General features: G+C 39.6%; 1 protein-coding gene across 1 annotated transcript in view; it reads left to right on the top strand.

Moving 5' to 3' along the window:
* Nucleotides 1-16,873, top strand: part of efl1 (elongation factor like GTPase 1) — a 111,837-nt gene extending 94,964 nt beyond the window's left edge. The window contains exons 19-24 of the mRNA XM_036140730.1: nt 9,734-9,863; nt 10,101-10,227; nt 10,406-10,610; nt 10,934-11,439; nt 12,970-13,154; nt 14,806-16,873. Coding sequence (XP_035996623.1) covers nt 9,734-9,863; nt 10,101-10,227; nt 10,406-10,610; nt 10,934-11,439; nt 12,970-13,154; nt 14,806-14,994 — 1,342 coding nt within the window. The 3' untranslated portion in view covers nt 14,995-16,873. The remainder of the gene's footprint in view (nt 1-9,733; nt 9,864-10,100; nt 10,228-10,405; nt 10,611-10,933; nt 11,440-12,969; nt 13,155-14,805) is intronic.
* Nucleotides 16,874-22,111: the final 5,238 nt, after the last annotated feature.

Genomic DNA, 22,111 nt, shown 5'->3' with positions numbered 1-22,111 from the left:
TTGGTGACATTAAGTATTGGCACCTTTTTTGAGGAACTTCCCAGTACAGGATTTGGACCAAACTAACAGAGTACAATCACCCGGTGATACTGGACACAACCATGTTGGCAGCTAACGCTTAGCATGTTGCTAACCGGAAGTAGCTCTAAGAAGGTCTCACCAACTTCTGCTTCACCGAGTTTGTACTTCCTTTAGTAGTTTGTAATGCCTTTAACATTTTTATTCACATATTTCATTTTTTCATGCTACATTGAAGTATTTAATCATGTTTTAATAACACCAATTTTCAATGCTGCTTGGATGCAGACCTTCTCCTGTCGGCTGGTTTTGACCAAGAAAAATCCCTTTCACACTCAGAAGATTTGATTTAAAATCCCCAACAATAAGAGCCTACGACCAAGGAACTCGAAAGCTTTGCCTTCCGAGGGCGCCCTTCTTCTAATGGAGGTTCTGAACTCCATTTATATGACCAAGATCCTTTAACCTCATCACTATTTACAAAATTAATGTTGATATACACGGTATTTTGCATTTAAAGGAAATACAAAGATGGGGTAGGGGAAGAAATTGTACATGATTCTTCATATCATTCCTACACTATCATTTTATGCTACATCATGTCTATATTCTGGGTGCGATTTGCCGGGGGGGATGGGGGGGATTTACCCCCCCTCTGCTTGTGACGTCCCCCCCTCTGGTCATTCATGTTTTATCCCTGGGGGGGATACATTAGTCCCCCCCTCTCGTCTGAATTTAAAAATGTATATAAATTAGGGCTGTCAGTTTTAACGCGTTAGACCACAAAGCCCACTTTTTTTTGTCGCCGTTAATCACGCGTCAAAACACACACACACCGTTCCCTAATGTTTTTTCACCGCCGTGCTCTCCGGACTGAGGTTTCTTTTACCCTCGGCACTTTCCGTAGTTTCAAGAGCACTAGAGACTGTAGCAAAACAGACCCACGCTCACTGTTGCACAGACTGTTTATTTCATGCGACTTTGGGCTCCTTTTATTCTAAAGGCGCTTGTAAATTTTATAAGTCACGGGTTGCGTTTTTTTGGGCATGTTTCTGAAAGTGAAATCGCTTATTTGGGCTCTAAAATAAGTGACGAAACAGCGGTTATTAAGAGACTTGCCTGCACTAGACACTTTGTATCCAGCTGAAATATCCCTCCGCCATAGGAGCCGATGGTAGTAAAGGCAGACAGAGCAACTCTGCACGTATTTTCTGCAATTCACGGTGCAATAACCGGTGATAACTGCTGAAAGTAGATTACTTGGTGCAGATCACCATTTTGAGCAGACATTGGTTCTGAAGATGAGCTTTTAACATGCTGATAACATTGTAGAAACCCAACCCATAAACCGTACTTTAATGCTTATTAATTTGTTTTCTCTGTATTTGACAAACTAAGGCTGAATTACGTTGCCAAACAAAGGACCTGGAGTTACTAAACAGTTGCTAAACAGTCTCTTTCAGGGTATTAAGCTCCTGCCCGGTTGCAAGCAAAGTGTAAGACTGGAATGACCTGGAAATTTAAAACCTTTTTCCAGGCTTAAACAGTATGAATATGGATATAAACAGCAAGCAAAAATATTCAAAGAAGTTATTGTTGGTGTAAAAGCTCAGAATTAGATGTGTGTGTGAGAGAGAGTGAAAAAACGAACAATAAAACTTATGACATTATTGAAATGTAAATTTTTTATCAATGCCTAATACCATGTCTATCTTTGTTTAAGAGGCAAAAAAATATATCGGCATGGTATTTATTTACAAATCTATTTACACATTGTGTAAACATCAGGGCGTCATGATTAGTCATTTAGCCATTATAGTCCAGAGTTTAACATTTGGCACTAGGATGTTTTCATTCCAATTCTCAAAAGTGCTTGAAAAATAACAAAATAAAAATATTTTTTGTACTAGCATGTATTTTATTAGTGTCATGTATTGCAAAATTGCATATTAAAATGCCCAAACAGGCTATTACACTTTCAGAAATAAAAGGATAAAACATGCAATTAATTTGCAATTAATCTTGAGTTAACTATCGACATAATGTGATTAATCGATTCAAATTAAAATTTTTAATCGTTTGATAGCCCTAATATAAATACATGTCTTGTGTCCTTCACATTTGTTAATTTAATTTTTTGTTGTCTGTTTTTAAAGGGTATTATTATGTTTTCTGCTCAAAGGGGTTAAAGTAAACTAATACCCACTCCCGAGTCCAGAGAGTAGATGGCACAAGTTGAAAAACAATAGTCTAACCTACTGGATCTAGCTAGCTACCTGAAAGAGCAGCTGCTAGCTAACCAAGTAATGAATGAGAACGTGTGGCAGCATGAACGTCAACAAAGGGATGTTTCTATACCACACTCAGCCTCACACATCACATGGATAAAAAGATAAAAGCAATTTTTGCGAATGGCAATATTGAAAACAAAATTCTTAAAAGTAGTTTTATGTCGTTATTCGCTTTTTGCATTATAATGAGGGACAAGAATCGCCTAATATTCCCACCCCTTCACTCTGAGATGCCTTCCAATGGAATTAACAACATATAATTTGATTTCATTGAAGAAAAAAAAATATGAATTATTTTTCTTTACAAAAAAATATCACTTATATTTATCCTAAATTATATTTTTCAAACTGTGTGCAGATTGACTACCGGTCAAATTCAGTTTCTCATAGGTCAATTAAAGGTCAAAAAGACAAAGTTAGGTTTACAGGAGAAAGTGGGAACGAAAAGCTTAAATAGGCTTTATTCCATAATTAGGCCACCTGACTATAGCTGGGAAATAAAGTTGGCTATGTTCATGAACTGATAGAGACATTTGAACTAACCTTTGACGATGCACGGAAGAATGCTCCTGATCTAAGTGAGAGTTTTCCAAGGTGTGAACTCTGACATGTGGTGGTGGGTTAGGTTGGTGTTGGCCACCTGTATGACTTTCCTGGCCCTTAGAGGGTAGCACAGAGTCAGGACAGATGGTATGACTTAGGTGTGACAGCTGCTCATCCCTCCAATTTGAATTAACTGTGTCTGCAGAGTAATTTACCTTATACTCTTTGGGGCTTTCCACCGCGGTATGGTGGATATTAATTGTTATCAAGGAGGAAAGCACACAACTCATTAATTAAGAGAAAGATGCAGCTTTGGTCTTGCAATTTTATTCAAAGGCATAGAGCATTTGAATGGCTGTCCCAACGCTGGCGGAAACAAAGTGAGAGGAAAAGGCCATGCTACAATTTTATTACATTGTGGGTTAACATAAATATAGTTCAAATGGTGGTGATGTTAGCTATAAGCTTGTAAGGATTTATACTACTAATGCATTAGTTAATTAGCTGTTATGAACTCATTTATGCTGGAATAAATGATCTGGTCGGACTTTTAACTGACGAGGTTTATCCGGCAGGCTGTGAGTACCCCAATGTAACTGCAATTAGAGTTTAAATCCTTATTCCTTATCACCATCCAATGATATTGTCTCTGTATTAATATCAGATGTTAACTCCAAAGGAGGTTAGCTCTGAATTCTGAATAACCATGCAACTGTGAATTAGATTGAACACAAAACAAATTCTATTCCGCAGTTTTTTTTATTGAACCAAAAGCAATTCCCTGTTACAGTAATTCTCTGATTCAACGACTTTGGAAATCTTACTCACTACTAAACTACACATACAAAATATATGTGGAAATAAAAGAACAAACAAAAACAAATGGATTAACATGAGCGGTTAGCGAATCTAAGTCCAGCTCACGGTCGTTTAACACCACATTTCAGTCACCCAAAACCTATCCAAGATGGCGACTATGATGACGTATGATCTACCAATTTGCGTGATGCATGAGAGGAGGTCCTAATGACGTAACCACTCTTACGCTGATGGGGTAATACCTCGCTTCGAGAGGGCGTGGGTAACTGGGGAGTTTAAACGGAGACCGCGAACTGAGCTCGGACAAAAAGATTGCACCCGCTGATGAGCAAAGCAAAGAACGAACAAAGAGAGAGGAAAAGGATAAAAAAAAAGTTGAACAATCGACTCACGGCGGAGTCTCCACGGACAACGAACGACAAACAGCCAAGTCACTTTCACAAATGCATGCACATACAAAGAAAATATTCAGCAAAATAAATCCAACTTTGTCGTGGAGTAAAAAGCATTGACCTACACCTAAAAAGTTTCCAACGCCTGCCCAGGGACTTCTAAACACCCTGTGGGTGAAAAAGAAATAAAAGGGGAGAACCCTGTTACTTCGAGGTGATCCAGGAGTGAAATCCCGGCTTCGGGGTTGGCAGCGCGCCAGGGAAGAAGGCAGATTGTCGTGCGTGGCCGCAATAAATACATTTTCCCTAGTAACGTTATCTCTCCGCTCCATTGTTAGGGTGGAGGCCATTTTTGGGCCGTGTTGCATGATGGGAGTTGGTGGCCATTTTGACTACATTGCTCAATGGGAAATGCAGTCCGTCATGTCCCGAATTAATGCAGTCGTCACGTCTGAACTGGCATTACAACCTGAAGGGTGGGGGACTCACTTCCCTGGTAAGGTGCAGGACCCTGACATCAGGAGTTTTGAGATCCTCGATCTCCGCTTCCTCCATCCTCACCTTGGCCTTTGAGAACTCAGGTTTGGCAGCACTCACTCCCCTGGTGGGCAAAGTCCTCTGATAGTGTTCAACTGAGAATATTTTTAATCTTCTAGTTGTGACTTACGCTGATATAAAAATGTAAGCTGTCCCACAACCTCTTGAATCTGAGTCCTTTTAGTCAGATTCCCAATTAAATCAATTACTTAATCTTTTCATCACATGCAGCAAGGTATAGAACTATCACTCCCCTCATCTGCAGATAAGCTGATGAGATCTGCAACAACAACCTTCTGCCTCTCTGTCTGCAAAGTCAGCCACAGGTGTACCTTCAGATATGAGAAGTTCAGACTCCATCTTCCTAACACAAAAACAACAAACACAAGTTATGACAAAGCTATCAAAAACAACAGAGGATCCAATCCATGCATGCCTAGCTATGCATGCATATTTAAATACACATTTTGCAAATACTTATTTGTGTGTGCAGAAACAGGTGCCTAGGTTGACAGTTCAACCTGTGGCTTATGACTATACTATTCTTTCATTGTTAAGATGCTAAGACATCTGGGGGTGGCTTATTGTGTAGACCTCACTCCGGTGGCTTACCCCGCTCGCATTTAGACATTTGGGGTCCAGGGTGGGGTGCATGGGGGGCTGCGCTGGCACCAACTACCTTCCGGAGGGGGGTGGACTGCCGAGCACTCCCCTTTTTGGCCATCCCAGTTTTAAACACCGTTTAGAACAACATGCAACAAGGTAGGTAGCCATTGTTGTGCATGCGTGGGTTCTCTCCTCCCATAGTCCTCCCACAGTCCAAAGACATGACTGTTAAGTTAATGGTCCTCTCTAAATTCTCCTTAGGTGTGAGTGTGTGCGTGAATGGTTGTTTGTCTGTCTGTTTGCCTGCGATAGACTGGCGACCTGTCCAGGGTGTACCCCACCTCTCGCCCATTGACAGCTGGAGATAGGCACCAGCACCCCTCGCGACCCCAATAGGGATAAGCGTGTTAGAAAATGTATGGATGGACACATCCATACATCCAGCATAAATTGTAATAAAGCTTGTTGCATATATCAATCAAGCAGAGCACTATGGCAAAAGCAGTAAGGCTCCACTTGTGAAAGTAAAATCTGTTGGGCTCTTTTTGGCATTAAGACAACAACTGTTATTGTCACAACGCCAGATACGACACAAAAAGAGATGCTAAACCTTTAGGAAGTACTAGCTCTATAGTGCCTGCTTGATCCTTCTTCAGGAATTACTATTGTTTTTCGAAGCCTTAACCTTTTCCGGAATTACTAGCATGTTAAGCTTATGCTTCTCACCTTTCTTTTAAGGGAAATTAGCAATTTAGCCTTATGAGCACCCCCTATCTGCATCTGGACTCAAATGTGCAACAAAATGTGGTCCAGACAGTAAGATTAGTTACACCTAACAACTTAAATGATTCAAGCATTTGAATTTTGTTTATTTATAGTTGATCACATCACTAGCTGAGAAAAGTCTAAAAATGTGACATGTGATATTGTCATATGTGTGGAGCACAAGCTTTGTGTACGAATGCCCAGCCAGGGATGGCACATGTTGTGCCATTACTCACTGTTTTAAGTGTTGCTTAATAAATAACCCTCAGTCTCTTCGGTATTGTCCAGTGAATATCATCCCAAACAACGGACAATAGTGGAAAGGGTGATTCAAGCACTGGCATTCTTTTAACAGCAATGAGTGACAACGTCTCTTCAAGTTCAAGAATTTAATATCCCAGTAATAAAATGAACATCCAGAGAAATCACCACTGCTGTTTATCTGCTGTTTATCTGAATTAACATAATATTTCAATCAATAAATCCTCTCTACTAGGCTAGTGAAACTTAACTAAACTACTAAGCAAAATTAATATAAAAAGAAGCAAAGGAACTATGTACACACAAAAAACAAAAGAACACAGACAATAGTTGAAAACCACCCTCCGAATGATTCTGTAATTCTGGTTCACTGCTAATCTAAATTAGAGAACCAAGGTTTATTTTAAAGACTATGGAATGAGGATAAATTAGTTGGACTAGCTTAACAACATTTTATGTGTTTCAACTAATTTACAATACAAATCCTGAGTTAAACAAAACATTGAGAAAATAACATTTTAAAGAATGATTTGCTTAGTAAAAATCAATACTTTTAGGACACTTGATTTTATTAATGCAATTATTTCTCTAGGAAGCTAGGGGGCACTGTAGCGCTAGGTCATTAGCTTGAGGGGTAATCCTAAGGTTATATAAAACACCATTAAATTCACATTAATCTTCCCTGTCAATGATGTGATAATGCTCATTGCATCATCGAACGATGGCAGGATGAAACAAAAACAAACATGTTAAAAATGAACTGTAGTTACATTTACTTGGTGGTGGCAGTAAGTTCTAAAGAGGGGCTTACTAGAATTATGATGCCGGACATTTGGTACCTAACCAGAGCTCTCAACTATCACGCATTGACCGTGTGTCACACGCAACAAATGGCACTCGAGATGAAGTCATTCTGGCCGGCTGGTCTGTGAATAATGGTGTGGGATCAAAAGGGTCTTTCCTGGATACACAGTGGCCTGCGCTTGGGCTGTGGACACAGGGACCTCTGCGTGGCCTTCCTAGCTTGACTGTGTTCTTAGACTTACTGTATGGGCATGCACAGGTTGCAGTGGACGACTTCAGATCAGCTTTAGAGTTTGGCCTAGCCGAAGGAGACCACTCTGTGCCTTGTCAACTCAGCTTTCCTGCAACAGCTGAGAAAGGTTACACACAGGCCGTTTCCATGACAATCGGCTGGTTAGGTTCCAGTGTTGAGCAGCAGGCTGTACTCAACTGCAATTCTGAACTGCCCCCATGTTTGCAAGTTTCCCCAATGTGGATGCTTTCAGAGTCTACGGACAAAGAGAAAGATGTGATCTGAGGGGGCTAGGTGCATAGTAGTGTTGGCACCCCTTACTTTGATGGGCAGTCTCCTGGGTGCCTGTAAAAGTCTCACATTTCAGTGGCTTTAAACTTAGTCTGATTTTATTCCACATGGTGATTGCTCAGCAAGGCCAGATTCTGACAATTGCATTTGTTTTTGGGCAAGCTTACTCGTGTTTTTCTGTCTGTCTTAGAGTCTCACTGGTTTGTCTCATTGGCAATTCCAAACAGCCAAATTTGTGGTCATTCTGCCAAAGCCAGACTTCCAACTTCTCCGAGCTCTATTCCATCCTGCCAGCAAGTTCAGGAATCACAGCTGGCCTGCAGTTCTGTGTACACACCATGTCAGTCTGAGTGTTGGTAGCAGACTTATCCCTTACATAGTTCAGAGAGCCTTGACATGGGCCAAAACAGCTGCAAACGTTTTCAGAATTTCTCTATACTCCAGGTAACTACCAGCTCCAAAAAACATCAATCCTGTTATAAAACCAATTTTGGGTGCATTTTCAACAGTCTCGACCAATAAAATGGGCAGAGAGCCTCCTCCAAGGAGTCCACTGTGTGTCCAGCTGCAAATCTCCCGCTGGGGCACAGAGGCATTCAGAGTCCAGCTGACCAGATCCATAATTTACAAATAGAAGGATATGTAAAAAGAGGCTCCAAAATGATTTATATAAGCAGAATCAGGACAGATACGGGAGAGGAAAGGAGAAAGAAAAGCATCTGCCTTCACCGAGCGCAGGAAGAGAAAAGAAATTCTCATAATTACTGATCGTTATGTATAGGCTTGCTCACAATACCACAGAGTGGTAGTATCAAAAAGCTGGCCACCCCAATGCTGATTTGCAGCTTTAACTCTGTTTTATTATTTTTTTGTTTTTATTAGTCATCTTTTGAATGGTGTAAGGTGCTATGTAAATACATTTTGATTAAATGTTTCAGACCTTCAAACACATTTTAGTATCCGACAAAGAAAGCCTGATTTAATCCAAATAGCAGTCAACAGAACCTGACCTATCTGGAAAAAGTTGTGGCCTAATTGCCCTCTTTTGTTTGTTTGAGGAGACCCTGCCAAAGTTTCAAAGATTCTTTGTTATTGTGTGTTACCAGGGGGAAATTTATTTTTGGCAACTCTGACTAATAGTACACGTAAGACAGACAAGCAAACAAACAGGCAATGAACACAGGTTACAGTTTTTTTTTCCATTATAGTGTTTAAGAGAGATTAAAAAATAAAAAGATGAAAAGTCAAAAGTTTGTATGTCATTTACAGAAATGTACATTTAGATATTCAGAGATGATAGTGTGCAAGTAGGCAATAACATAACAAGGTAATTGTAATGTATGATGAGCTAGTAACAGTGGGGTGATTTTAAAGCATTGGAATGCAGTCTCCCATCAGGGGGTGATTGCCCTCACAGCTCTCTGGAAAAAGTCAAAATCTGGACCTAAACATTTTTCTTTCATTCTGTTTCTTTGCCAAATTAGATTTAATTTGGCAGGTCTATTCAACAATCAAGACACTTTATTATTGTAATGTAACCATAATATTTTGTTAAGACACTGGCTCAGAATACACACATAACATATAGACTCAAATCAAGACATAATGTTCAAGTTAATTGCAGCGACAACGCCTCAATGAGGCTGAAAGCGTGCAAGTAGTCCTTAGCATCTGATAAGATGTAAATGTTCAAGTCAAAGGCCAGGTACTAGTCACTTCACAGGATGTAAAACCCTGTGCAATTGCTTGGATGTACCAAACAAACGCTCCCTAAGGAGCTAAGAGTGTGCAAATAGACGTTATCATGCCAAAGACATTGTAATATTTTTTTACGGGATCAAGAACCTGTGGAACCAGCTGCATGTTTGTTAATATGTAAACAGATCATAAACTGGGCTGGTGGTTTATTTGATTTTCAGCAGTTGACGTTAGCCTTAACAGCTATTGTGATATATCCACAAATATACATTGTAATATTTCAGGTTTATTTGAAAAAATAACAGCTGTGTATTTATTGACGGATCAAGTAGATATAGCTTTGATTTTCTTGCTTTGTTTTGTGTCTTTGTTAATTAATGAAAGTTGTGAATAGGTTTGACATGAGGTTTAGTAAAGTACTAGACTGATAGTGTAACACAAATTTCTCCTTCACTTTCTTGAATTTGTTTCTAAAGGTTTGCGAATATACAGATTAGTGTGTCTAAGCCCATCATTCCATTCAGAGAAACTGTGGTACAGCCTCCAAAAGTGGATATGGTGAATGAGGAGCTCAGCAAGCAACAAAAAGTTGCTGTCATTCATCAGGTGAGTCAACCATTAAAAAGGAAACTACTGTTTTTGTTCAGCATGTTGAAGATGGAAGACAGGGTCATTGTCTTCTCCAGATACTGCGAGGTCATTCAGTAGAATTGTACAAGAAGTAACTTTTACTCTTATTCATACATGAAATTTTGATGAGGTTGTGAGTCCTTATGAACTGAAGAAAAAACCTCCAGCCAAAAAAAAACAAGTCATTAGTTTACAAGTCAGTTGTTTTTTCAGGTGAGAGAAGAGCCTTCTCACTATCGTTCTTCTGAGTCCCAGCATGTGGACCATGATGGTCTTGTTACCCTCACCACTCCCAACAGATTGTCCACTGTCTGTGTGCGGGCCATCCCATTACCACAAGGTAAAACACACAGTCCCAATGAATTAAGTTGTTTTTGATGTTTCAAGTTAAAATCAAACATAAAGGATAGGAAAGGTGATGCAGAGTTTGATTGCTAGTGAATCTAAATGTAAATGTAGTTTTGATGGCCAGAAACCTGTTGGAGACTTCAGGTCAACTGCTTTGTCTTTCTGGACAGAGGTCACTGTTCTTTTGGAGAAAAGCTCAGAGTTAATTAGAACTCTGGAGCTGATAAACTTGTCCCTCAGGGAGGGGAAGACCATGGACATAAATCTCAGGACCCTGGAGGCCATTGCGGAACTGAAAGAGCATCTTGAGATCTTGTTACAAGGAAGAAAGTGGCGGAATGCCGTGGAAAGGATCTGGGCTTTTGGGCCTCGCAGGTCTGTCTTGGTTGCATTTCACTGAACAAATTTAGCAATTTATTTTTCTTACCTTTTTCCCCTGAATATTTTCTTTTATGTTATGGATTGTAGTAGCTGTTCCGCTCATTGTTACTTGTCTGCCTATTTTATTACACAATGCGAGTGTTGGACTCCGAAATCAAATTCCTTGTTTGTACTCATGAACTTGCCAAAGTTTATTCTGATAAAAAAAAAAAAAAAAAAAACTTGATTATCAATGATGGTGCAAATTCTTAAAGCCTTTTTAGTATTAATATTGCTCCATGTTTTTGGCTAACTAGATTATTTTATGTCCTTTTCAGGTATGGGCCCAATATTCTTCTGAACAGCATTAAAGACTACAACCGAGTGTCGATGTGGCAATGTCTTAAGGGCAGACACAGTGAGTCAGCTGGAGCTCCAGCTTCTCCACTCCGAGACTTTGATAACAGTATTGTCAGTGGTTTTCAACTTGCAACTCTGTCTGGTCCCATGTGTGAGGAACCCCTGATGGGAGTTTGCTTCTCTGTTGAGAGGTGGGATGTCCAGTCTTTAGCTTTTTCGCAACATCCACACGCCTTGAAAGAGGACTCTGTTTCCCATGAAGCTTTTGGAGTCAGTTCACATGAAAACTGTGTAGATCTGACAGCAGAGCGTGACCTGACTGAACGAAGAACAGACGCTTCCTCTGCATACTGCTACGGGCCAGTTTCTGGTCAGCTGATTGCTTCCATGAAGGAGGCATGCCGGCAGGCATTCCAGGCCCAGCCCCAGAGACTAATGGCAGCAATGTACACCTGTGAGATCATGGCAACTGCAGAAGTGCTAGGTAAGAGTATATTTTTCATAAGGCATCATTGCATAAAAACCTGCAACTTCTGTTAAGAACTGTTTTATCATTTGAGCAAATTAGAAAATAGCTTTGTTTGTTATCTTTCTCTTTTCCTTCCTCCTCCTCGTCCTTCAGATCCAATCATTGATTTTGTTCTGTAATGGATGCTTTGAGAATTATTTCTCAATGGAATAGGATCCATTTTCTGTCACCTCTTTTTTACCATTAAAGTTCATTTGAATTTGGTCTGTTCTCAATGACATCTTACCACTTCTATGAAGTAAAACCAGCCTAGCTTGGTAACTAATGCTCATGATTCAAAGAATTTAACCAGTTGAGAAAATTTGCAATTCAAAATATAATAATTGGATCACAAATTATTAAAGGGGCCATTATAACAAAGTAAATTTTTCTGTGGTTTTGGGGATATAATATGATCTGTTGTGCACTGATTAGGCCGTGTACCAAAGGACCTGTTCATGGACGGGCAGCTTTGTTTCTTTGTTCAAAAATTATCAAATCAGAAAACGGTTTATCTTTCTACGTAATTCATATTCTCCAATCAGAGCACACCATCAAGCAAACAGCCTTTCACTCCCCTCTCCCTCCTCACCCCAGCTGATACATCATCTGGCAAATTTCATTCAGCTGCATTTGCTTCCTGTTCGAGCCAATACTGGAACGCTGATCTGTGGCTGCCGCTCTGTCTGCCAAAGCCGTGGAGCGTGAATATCCAATATACAACCTAAAACTAACTTCACGGCACTCCAATACGGGAATGTGTGTTCATATGTTCAGCGCACTTTACTGAAGCTCTTTCCTGAATGTTTTCAAACAAACAAAGAAATGTGTGTACCAACACTGGAGGTGGCGACCACAACACTATCGTTACTATTAAGTTTATTTAATTTTGAATTGCTGTCTCATCTGATAAACACATGAGCACTGTGTATAGCAGCAGGGCAACCAGCTCTCTGCAATCTGTCCGACATCCTGAGATCAAATTCTTCCACTAGCAATAAGATCACAATATGGATTTGTGACGGAGTATTGTGATGAGAAGAGATGTGTGGATGGATGGAGGAAGAGCATGTGGGGGCGTGTTTGAACAGTTTCCCAATTTGTCGCCAATTAGAGTGAAGTAAGCTAGGTAGAGCCACATATTATTACTGTACCCAACCCTTTTACTGAGAAGGGAAATCTGGCCTGCCAAAACAGCCCCCTACAAAAAGGGGCTTATGAAATTCTTTGAAGAATTTACATTTGCAGCCATATCAACTACATGAAATAACTTATACAGTGATGTCACGGATAGATGGAGTGATGTTATGGGCCCTTTACTATTTATATTAATGTTAAATAGAAAACCCTCAAAGTTCCTCTAATTATCCTTCAGCCTGTTTAGTTTTAAGCAGTAAGATCCAATTTTGAAAAACAGTTTGATAATTTATCTTCTTGGGGATCTCTTCAGTTGTGCTGCTAATGTGGTTGTCCTGACTTCTTTGCATCCCAATTCTACTTCATCAGGCCGAGTTTATGGTGTACTTGGAAAGCGAGAGGGTCGTGTCCTCCATGAAGAGATGAAGGAAGGAACAGACATGTTCATCATCACAGCAGTTCTTCCAGTTGCTGAAAGCTTTGGGTTTGCTGATGAGATCCGCAAGAGGACCAGTGGATTGGCCAGTCCACAGCTGGTTTTCAGCCACTGGGAGGTGAACTCTAGCCATTCTTTTATGAAAAGGCAGAATTTGTTAGTCCTCTTCTTTAAAGGTCCTTTGATCACATCCTTCTTTTTTCCAATTATGTGACAATAAGGTTACTTCCAAGCTGGTTTGATTAGTTTTCTTGAAAAGATTTCTACACCAAATAGCCCAGAGTATCAAAGTAAAAAGATATTTTTTGAGATTTTTGTAAATTTAGAAAACAATGTTTTACATATTTGCTGTATGGGTGTTTATAACATTTACTATGACACTCAAAATAGAGCCCAGGTGCATCTGATTACCACTGATCATCTTAATGTGCTTGATGGTGATTTAAATGAGGAATCAGGGAATTAAGTCAAAGGAATGGTTTTAGATCTCTCAGGCCAGATTCTGTAAAGTATACCAAAGATTAGGCCGTACTAACTATACCGAAAGGCTGCCCCTGATTATTGGAAAATGGAAAAAGTTTTGACCCATCAGGACACTCCCTTGATCTGGCTGCCAAACAACTCTGAGTTACTGGGTAAGAAGGGCCATGGTCAGAGAGATGACCAACATTCCTATAATCTGAAAGGTGAAGCTATTGTATTCCCATTATTGTGGAGGTAGGAGGCCCATGCAGAAGGTCATTCAGGCCTTTTTGATAGAGGGGCCAGATGGAGGCTATTCCTCACAAAACAAATGACTTTTACCAAAAAGCATCTTGAAGATTCTCAGACCAGAGACACAAAACTTTCTGGTCCAGTTCGCCAAAATAGAAAGTTTTGGCCTAAACTCCAAGTGTCATATTTAAAAAAAAATAAACGCTGCTCATCACTTGGCTAACACTGTCCCCAATATAGAGCATAGTGATAATAGCATTATGTTGTGGGAAAGGTTTTTTTCAACTGGAACTGGTTGATTAGTCCACATAGAGCTGGTTCTAGAGACTAATAAACGTTCTGACAAAGGCTATTAATGTACACAGTAATCAGAAGAAATATTTTGAGACGATCAGGCCTTTTTGTCCTCAAAAATGCAGCCTCAGAATAGCTTGCTCTGCTGTGTCTGTGTATTTGTATGATGTAATATGTCCTACAACACGAGTGCATATGCATTTATTTAAAGGGATGCATGTGCAATATATAACCAGTGTGTAATATCTTTCTGTTTGTGTTTGTATGTCTACTTGTGGTAAGAGCTGTAATTGGTTGATACAAAAAAAAAAAAAAAAAAAAAATTCGCTCCTACCAATCAATGGAGAGACTGGATTAAGAAATGTGTGCAATGATGATGAAACTTAACAAAATTAAATGTCGCACAGCATCAAATTATTTGAAAGTAGCTTATATACATCCACATTATTATTTTAATTTGCTGATTAATTTTACTCTCCATACTGGTCACCATACAGGTCATCTTACTGCTTCATCTATTTGATATTAATGCTCTCACATCCACCACATAAGATAAGTTTAAAAACAGTTAAGTTACAGAATCAGAAGTACTTTAATAATCCCAGAGGGAAATTGCTGATTACAGATTGGATTGTAACAAAATGGATAAAAAGTCAAGGGGGTGAATACTTTTGTAAGGCACTGTACACACCTAACTGTAACTTATTTTCAGTAATTATGTTCATTAACACATGGTGACTGCCTTTCTTTCTGTAAACCAGGTGATCAGCAGTGATCCATACTGGGTTCCTACCACAGAAGAAGAATATCTGCATTTTGGAGCAAAAGCAGATTCTGTGAACCAGGCCCTCAAATATGTGAATGCTGTCCGCCGGCGGAAAGGTCTTTATGTGGAGGAGAAGCTCGTTGAGCATGCAGAGAAACAGAGGACACTTAGCAAAAACAAGTAGAGGAAACTGTGGTGTGTCCTGTCACAATGTTGGCATCTGTCTATTCAGCAACATTTTTTGTGATGCACTATGCTCTTCCATGAGTCTTTAGTGTCACCATTCAGTGTAAATGTTTTATGGCAAGAGCAGGACTATGACTATCTTACATTTCTGAATGATGGACATTAATGATGTTAAAATACTGACAATAAAGTCGATTGATCATAAGGGAAGGATGTAGTTAAAACAGTGTTTTTGATGAGGGAAAATATGCAAACCATTTGATCCTGACATTTCTTCATTTTTATGGATGTTAACTTTTGACAATCATGTAAAATCATGACTAAAACAATTACTTATGTTCCCACTCAGATTGTCCAATGTTCAAACATGTGTGTGTGTGTGTGTGTGTGTATATATATATATATATATATACACACACAACTACAATGTAACTGAAGTGCAGACTTTAAAGTTTAATACAAGGTTTGAACAAAAATATATGCTTAAACATGCAGGAATTGTAGCTATTTTAATACAAACGCTCCTCATTTCAGGAGCTCAAAAGTAATTGGACAAATAAACATAACCCTAAGTAAAAGTACTTTTTAATATTTTGTTGACAATCCTTTTCAGGCAATGACTGCCTGATGTCTGGAACCCATGGACATCACTAAGTGCTGGGTTTTCTCCTTTGTGATGCTTTGCCAGGCCTTTACTGCAGCGGTCTTCAGTTGGTTTGTGGGTCTTTCTTCTTACGTTTTGTCTTGAGCAAATTAAATGCATGCTCGATTGGGTTGAGGTCTGGTGATTAACTCGGCCATTGCAGAATATTCCACTATTCCAATATGGACTATTGTCCATCTGTACTGTGAAGCATCCAATCAACTTTGCTGCATTTGGCTGAATCTGATCAGAAAATATATCCCTATACACTTCAGAATTCATATGGGTGCATCTGTCTTGTCACATCAAAAAACTCAAGTGACCCAGTGCCATTGGAAGCCATGCATGCCCATGCCATTACACCGCCTCCACCATATTTTACAGACGATGTGGTGTGCTATTCCATTTCTTCTCCAAACCCATCATTTTGGTACAGGTTGATCTTAGTCTCATCTGTTCAAAGAATGCTGTTCCAGAACTGGGCTGGCTTCTTCAGGTGTTTTTTTGAGCAAAGTCAATTCTGGCCTTTCTATTTTTGAGCCTGATTAATGGTTTGCACCTTGTGGTGAATCCTTTGTATTTACTCTCATGAAGTCTTTTCATTGTAGACTTAAATACTGATACACCTACTTCCTGGAGAGTGTTTTTCACTTGAGTGGATGTTGTGAAGGGGTTTTTCTTCATCATGGAAATGATTCTGTAATCATCTACCACTGTTGTCTTCCGTGGATGTCCAGGCCTCTGAGTTCCCAAGCTCATCAATGCAGTCTTTTTTTCCTCAGAATTTACCAAAGTGTTGATTTGGCCACTCCTAACATTTCAGCTATTTCTCTGATGGATTTTTTAATTTTTTTCAGCCTCAGGATGGTCTGTTTCACCTCTTTTGACCACATGTTGTGTGTTCACAGCAACAGCTTCCAAATGCAAATGCCACACCTGGAATCAACTCCAGACCTTATAACAGCCTAATTGATGACAGGTTAACGAGGGAAGAGCCCATGTAGCCTTGTTATTTATTTTGCAGTCTAATTGTCCAATTACTCTTAGTCCCTTGAAAAAGAGGTGGCTACATATTAAAGAGCTGTAATTTCTAAACCCTTGCTTCAATTTGAATGTGAATACTCTGAAATTACAGCTGAGAGTCTGCACATTAAGCCCATATTGATTATATAATTGTATCCTGAATGTTTTCATAAACAGCTAAAATAATAAAACTTTTGTCAATGTCCAAATATTTCTGGGTCTAACTGTATATATGGTTGAAGTTTTCTTTTTGTATGTAATATGTTTTTTACATATATTTTTTGTTTATATAGTGACTTTTTCACAGCATGACACATTGCTGAATAGAAAATGTGACTGTACATTAGTCTCTCTTCTTAGAGCAGCATGAATGTATTCTGTATCTATGATAAATATTGGTAACTGTAGCATCGAGATAGATGTAAGTATATCAAAATAGTTTGATCGCTGACTGATTCATCCTGACAGTTTGAAATGGAGCCAGAAAGAGACAGAAAGACTGAGCTAAGCTTGTCCGAGCTGGTCTGGTCTGAGCTGTGTTGCGCCCAGCTGGGGTTGATCATCTGGAGCTGGAGTGGTGCAGAGCGGAACGGCGCTTGGGTTGGGCTCGGCTTGCTCTGCCAGGTGAGAAAGTTTAGTGCTTCTTAAGCTGGGCCTGACGTCAGTCTGGCCAGCTGCCACCACTTCCAATCAGCCCCAATTAAAAGCTCTACACAGGGATGTTTAGTACGGAAGCCATACTTAACGTTGTACTTAACGGCCTCTCTCGGCCTCCGTATGATTCAGACAATTTGTGCGCTAAAAAAGAATGGAGCTGTCTAACAACTAGGATGTGTGGAAACACTGATAAAACCTTGTGGGGAGACCAAATTTGGTCCTGATAAGTAATTTAGGCGGCTCTAATGAAAGTGGGCTGTTAAAGGATATAATGGTTATAATAAACTTATCAAACCTCAGAAAGGCAGAAATTGGAAGCCAAATATGCTGCAGATTAACATTCAATAAGCCCGGTCATTAGTAACAGCAGTAACACTGTTTAAACTCAGTGAAATTCAAATTTAACATGATTCAGACTATTTGTGCACTAAAACAGAAGAGAGCAGTCAATAAACTAAGTTGTGTGGAAACAATGTTTAAACCTTGTGGGGAGACCTAATTTGGTCCTTCTGACACCTAAATAAGTCATTTTGGCTGCTGTAATGCAAAAGGCCACTAAAAGAATGTAATGGTTATAATTCACTTCTCACAGCTCAGAAAGGCAGAAATTTTATGCCAAATATGGTGCAAATGAACATTCTATGTGCCCGGTCATTAGTAACAGCAGAACACAGTTTAAACTCAGTGAAATTCATATTTAACATGATTCAGACGAATTTGGGCGCTAAAACAGAAGAGAGCTGTCCAACAGCTAAGGTGTGTGGAAACACTGCTTACACCTTGTGGGGAGACCTAATTTGGTCCCTCTGACACCTAAATAAGTCATTTTGGCTTCTCTAATGCATAAGGCCACTGAAAGAATGTAATGGTTATAATTCACTTCTCACAGCTCAGAAAGGCAGAAATTTGATGCCAAATATGCTGCAAATGAACATTCTATGTGCCCGGTCATTAGTAACAGCAGAACAATGTTTAAACTCAGTGAAATTCATATTTAACATGATTCAGACGGAATTTGGGCGCTAAAACAGAAGAGAGCTGTCCAACAGCTAAGGTGTGTGGAAACACTGCTTACACCTTGTGGGGAGACCTAATTTGGTCCCTCTGACACCTAAATAAGTCATTTTGGCTGCTGTAATGCAAAAGGCCACTGAAAGAATGTAATGGTTATAATTCACTTCTCACAGCTCAGAAAGGCAGAAATTTGATGCCAAATATGGTTCAAATGAACATTCTATGTGCCCGGTCATTAGTAACAGCAGAACACAGTTTAAACTCAGTGAAATTCATATTAACATGATTCAGACGAATTTGGGCTATAAAACAGAAGAGAGCTGTCCAACAGCTAAGGTGTGTGGAAACACCGCTTACACCTTGTGGGGAGACCTAATTTGGTCCCTCTGACACCTAAATAAGTCATTTTGGCTGCTGTAATGCATAAGGCCACTGAAAGAATGTAATGGTTATAATTCACTTCTCACAGCTCAGAAAGGCAGAAATTTGATGCCAAATATGCTGCAAATGAACATTCTATGTGCCCGGTCATTAGTAACAGCAGAACACAGTTTAAACTCTGTGAAATTCATATTTAACATGATTCAGACGAATTTGGGCGCTAAAACAGAAGAGAGCTGTCCAACAGCTAAGGTGTGTGGAAACACTGCTTACACCTTGTGGGGAGACCTAATTTGGTCCCTCTGACACCTAAATAAGTAATTTTGGCTGCTGTAATGCAAAAGGCCACTGAAAGAATGTAATGGTTATAATTCACTTCTCACAGCTCAGAAAGGCAGAAATTTGATGCCAAATATGCTGCAAATGAACATTCTATGTGCCCGGTCATTAGTAACAGCAGAACACAGTTTAAACTCAGTGAAATTCATATTTAACATGATTCAGACGAATTTGGGCGCTAAAACAGAAGAGAGCTGTCCAACAGCTAAGGTGTGTGGAAACACTGCTTACACCTTGTGGGGAGACCTAATTTGGTCCCTCTGACACCTAAATAAGTCATTTTGGCTTCTCTAATGCAAAAGGCCACTGAAAGAATGTAATGGTTATAATTCACTTCTCACAGCTCAGAAAGGCAGAAATTTGATGCCAAATATGCTGCAAATGAACATTCTATGTGCCCGGTCATTAGTAACAGCAGAACACAGTTTAAACTCAGTGAAATTCATATTTAACATGATTCAGACGAATTTGGGCGCTAAAACAGAAGAGAGCTGTCCAACAGCTAAGGTGTGTGGAAACACTGCTTACACCTTGTGGGGAGACCTAATTTGGTCCCTCTGACACCTAAATAAGTCATTTTGGCTGCTGTAATGCAAAAGGCCACTGAAAGAATGTAATGGTTATAATTCACTTCTCACAGCTCAGAAAGGCAGAAATTTGATGCCAAATATGCTGCAAATGAACATTCTATGTGCCCGGTCATTAGTAACATCAGAACACAGTTTAAACTCACTGAAATTCATATTTAACATGATTCAGACGAATTTGGGCGCTAAAACAGAAGAGAGCTGTCCAACAGCTAAGGTGTGTGGAAACACTGCTTACACCTTGTGGGGAGACCTAATTTGGTCCCTCTGACACCTAAATAAGTCATTTTGGCTTCTCTAATGCAAAAGGCCACTGAAAGAATGTAATGGTTATAATTCACTTCTCACAGCTCAGAAAGGCAGAAATTTGATGCCAAATATGCTGCAAATGAACATTCTATGTGCCCGGTCATTAGTAACAGCAGAACACTGTTTAAACTCACTGAAATTCATATTTAACATGATTCAGACGGTTTGGGCGCTAAAACAGAAGAGAGCTGTCCAACAGCTAAGGTGTGTGGAAACACTGCTTACACCTTGTGGGGAGACCTAATTTGGTCCCTCTGACACCTAAATAAGTCATTTTGGCTGCTCTAATGCAAAAGGCCACTGAAAGAATGTAATGGTTATAATTCACTTCTCACAGCTCAGAAAGGCAGAAATTTGATGCCAAATATGCTGCAAATGAACATTCTATGTGCCCGGTCATTAGTAACAGCAGAACACAGTTTAAACTCAGTGAAATTCATATTTAACATGATTCAGACGAATTTGGGCGCTAAAACAGAAGAGAGCTGTCCAACAGCTAAGGTGTGTGGAAACACTGCTTACACCTTGTGGGGAGACCTAATTTGGTCCCTCTGACACCTAAATAAGTCATTTTGGCTGCTGTAATGCAAAAGGCCACTGAAAGAATGTAATGGTTATAATTCACTTCTCACAGCTCAGAAAGGCAGAAATTTGATGCCAAATATGCTGCAAATGAACATTCTATGTGCCCGGTCATTAGTAACATCAGAACACAGTTTAAACTCAGTGAAATTCATATTTAACATGATTCAGACGAATTTGGGCGCTAAAACAGAAGAGAGCTGTCCAACAGCTAAGGTGTGTGGAAACACTGCTTACACCTTGTGGGGAGACCTAATTTGGTCCCTCTGACACCTAAATAAGTCATTTTGGCTGCTGTAATGCAAAAGGCCACTGAAAGAATGTAATGGTTATAATTCACTTCTCACAGCTCAGAAAGGCAGAAATTTGATGCCAAATATGCTGCAAACTAACATTCTATGTGCCCGGTCATTAGTAACAGCAGAACACAGTTTAAACTCAGTGAAATTCATATTTAACATGATTCAGACGAATTTGGGCGCTAAAACAGAAGAGAGCTGTCCAACAGCTAAGGTGTGTGGAAACACTGCTTACACCTTGTGGGGAGACCTAATTTGGTCCCTCTGACACCTAAATAAGTCATTTTGGCTTCTCTAATGCAAAAGGCCACTGAAAGAATGTAATGGTTATAATTCACTTCTCACAGCTCAGAAAGGCAGAAATTTGATGCCAAATATGCTGCAAATGAACATTCTATGTGCCCGGTCATTAGTAACAGCAGAACACAGTTTAAACTCAGTGAAATTCATATTTAACATGATTCAGACGAATTTGGGCGCTAAAACAGAAGAGAGCTGTCCAACAGCTAAGGTGTGTGGAAACACTGCTTACACCTTGTGGGGAGACCTAATTTGGTCCCTCTGACACCTAAATAAGTCATTTTGGCTTCTCTAATGCAAAAGGCCACTGAAAGAATGTAATGGTTATAATTCACTTCTCACAGCTCAGAAAGGCAGAAATTTGATGCCAAATATGCTGCAAATGAACATTCTATGTGCCCGGTCATTAGTAACAGCAGAACACAGTTTAAACTCAGCTGAAATTCATATTTAACATGATTCAGACGAATTTGGGCGCTAAAACAGAAGAGAGCTGTCCAACAGCTAAGGTGTGTGGAAACACTGCTTACACCTTGTGGGGAGACCTAATTTGGTCCCTCTGACACCTAAATAAGTCATTTTGGCTGCTGTAATGCAAAAGGCCACTGAAAGAATGTAATGGTTATAATTCACTTCTCACAGCTCAGAAAGGCAGAAATTTGATGCCAAATATGCTGCAAACTAACATTCTATGTGCCCGGTCATTAGTAACATCAGAACACAGTTTAAACTCAGTGAAATTCATATTTAACATGATTCAGACGAATTTGGGCGCTAAAACAGAAGAGAGCTGTCCAACAGCTAAGGTGTGTGGAAACACTGCTTACACCTTGTGGGGAGACCTAATTTGGTCCCTCTGACACCTAAATAAGTCATTTTGGCTTCTCTAATGCAAAAGGCCACTGAAAGAATGTAATGGTTATAATTCACTTCTCACAGCTCAGAAAGGCAGAAATTTGATGCCAAATATGCTGCAAATGA

The sequence above is a fragment of the Fundulus heteroclitus genome, chromosome 8, assembly GCF_011125445.2.
Source record: "Fundulus heteroclitus isolate FHET01 chromosome 8, MU-UCD_Fhet_4.1, whole genome shotgun sequence".
Taxonomy (NCBI): Eukaryota; Metazoa; Chordata; class Actinopteri; order Cyprinodontiformes; family Fundulidae; genus Fundulus; species Fundulus heteroclitus.
The sequence above is the reverse complement of the archived record's forward strand: the minus strand, read 5'-3'. Positions and strand labels throughout refer to the sequence as shown.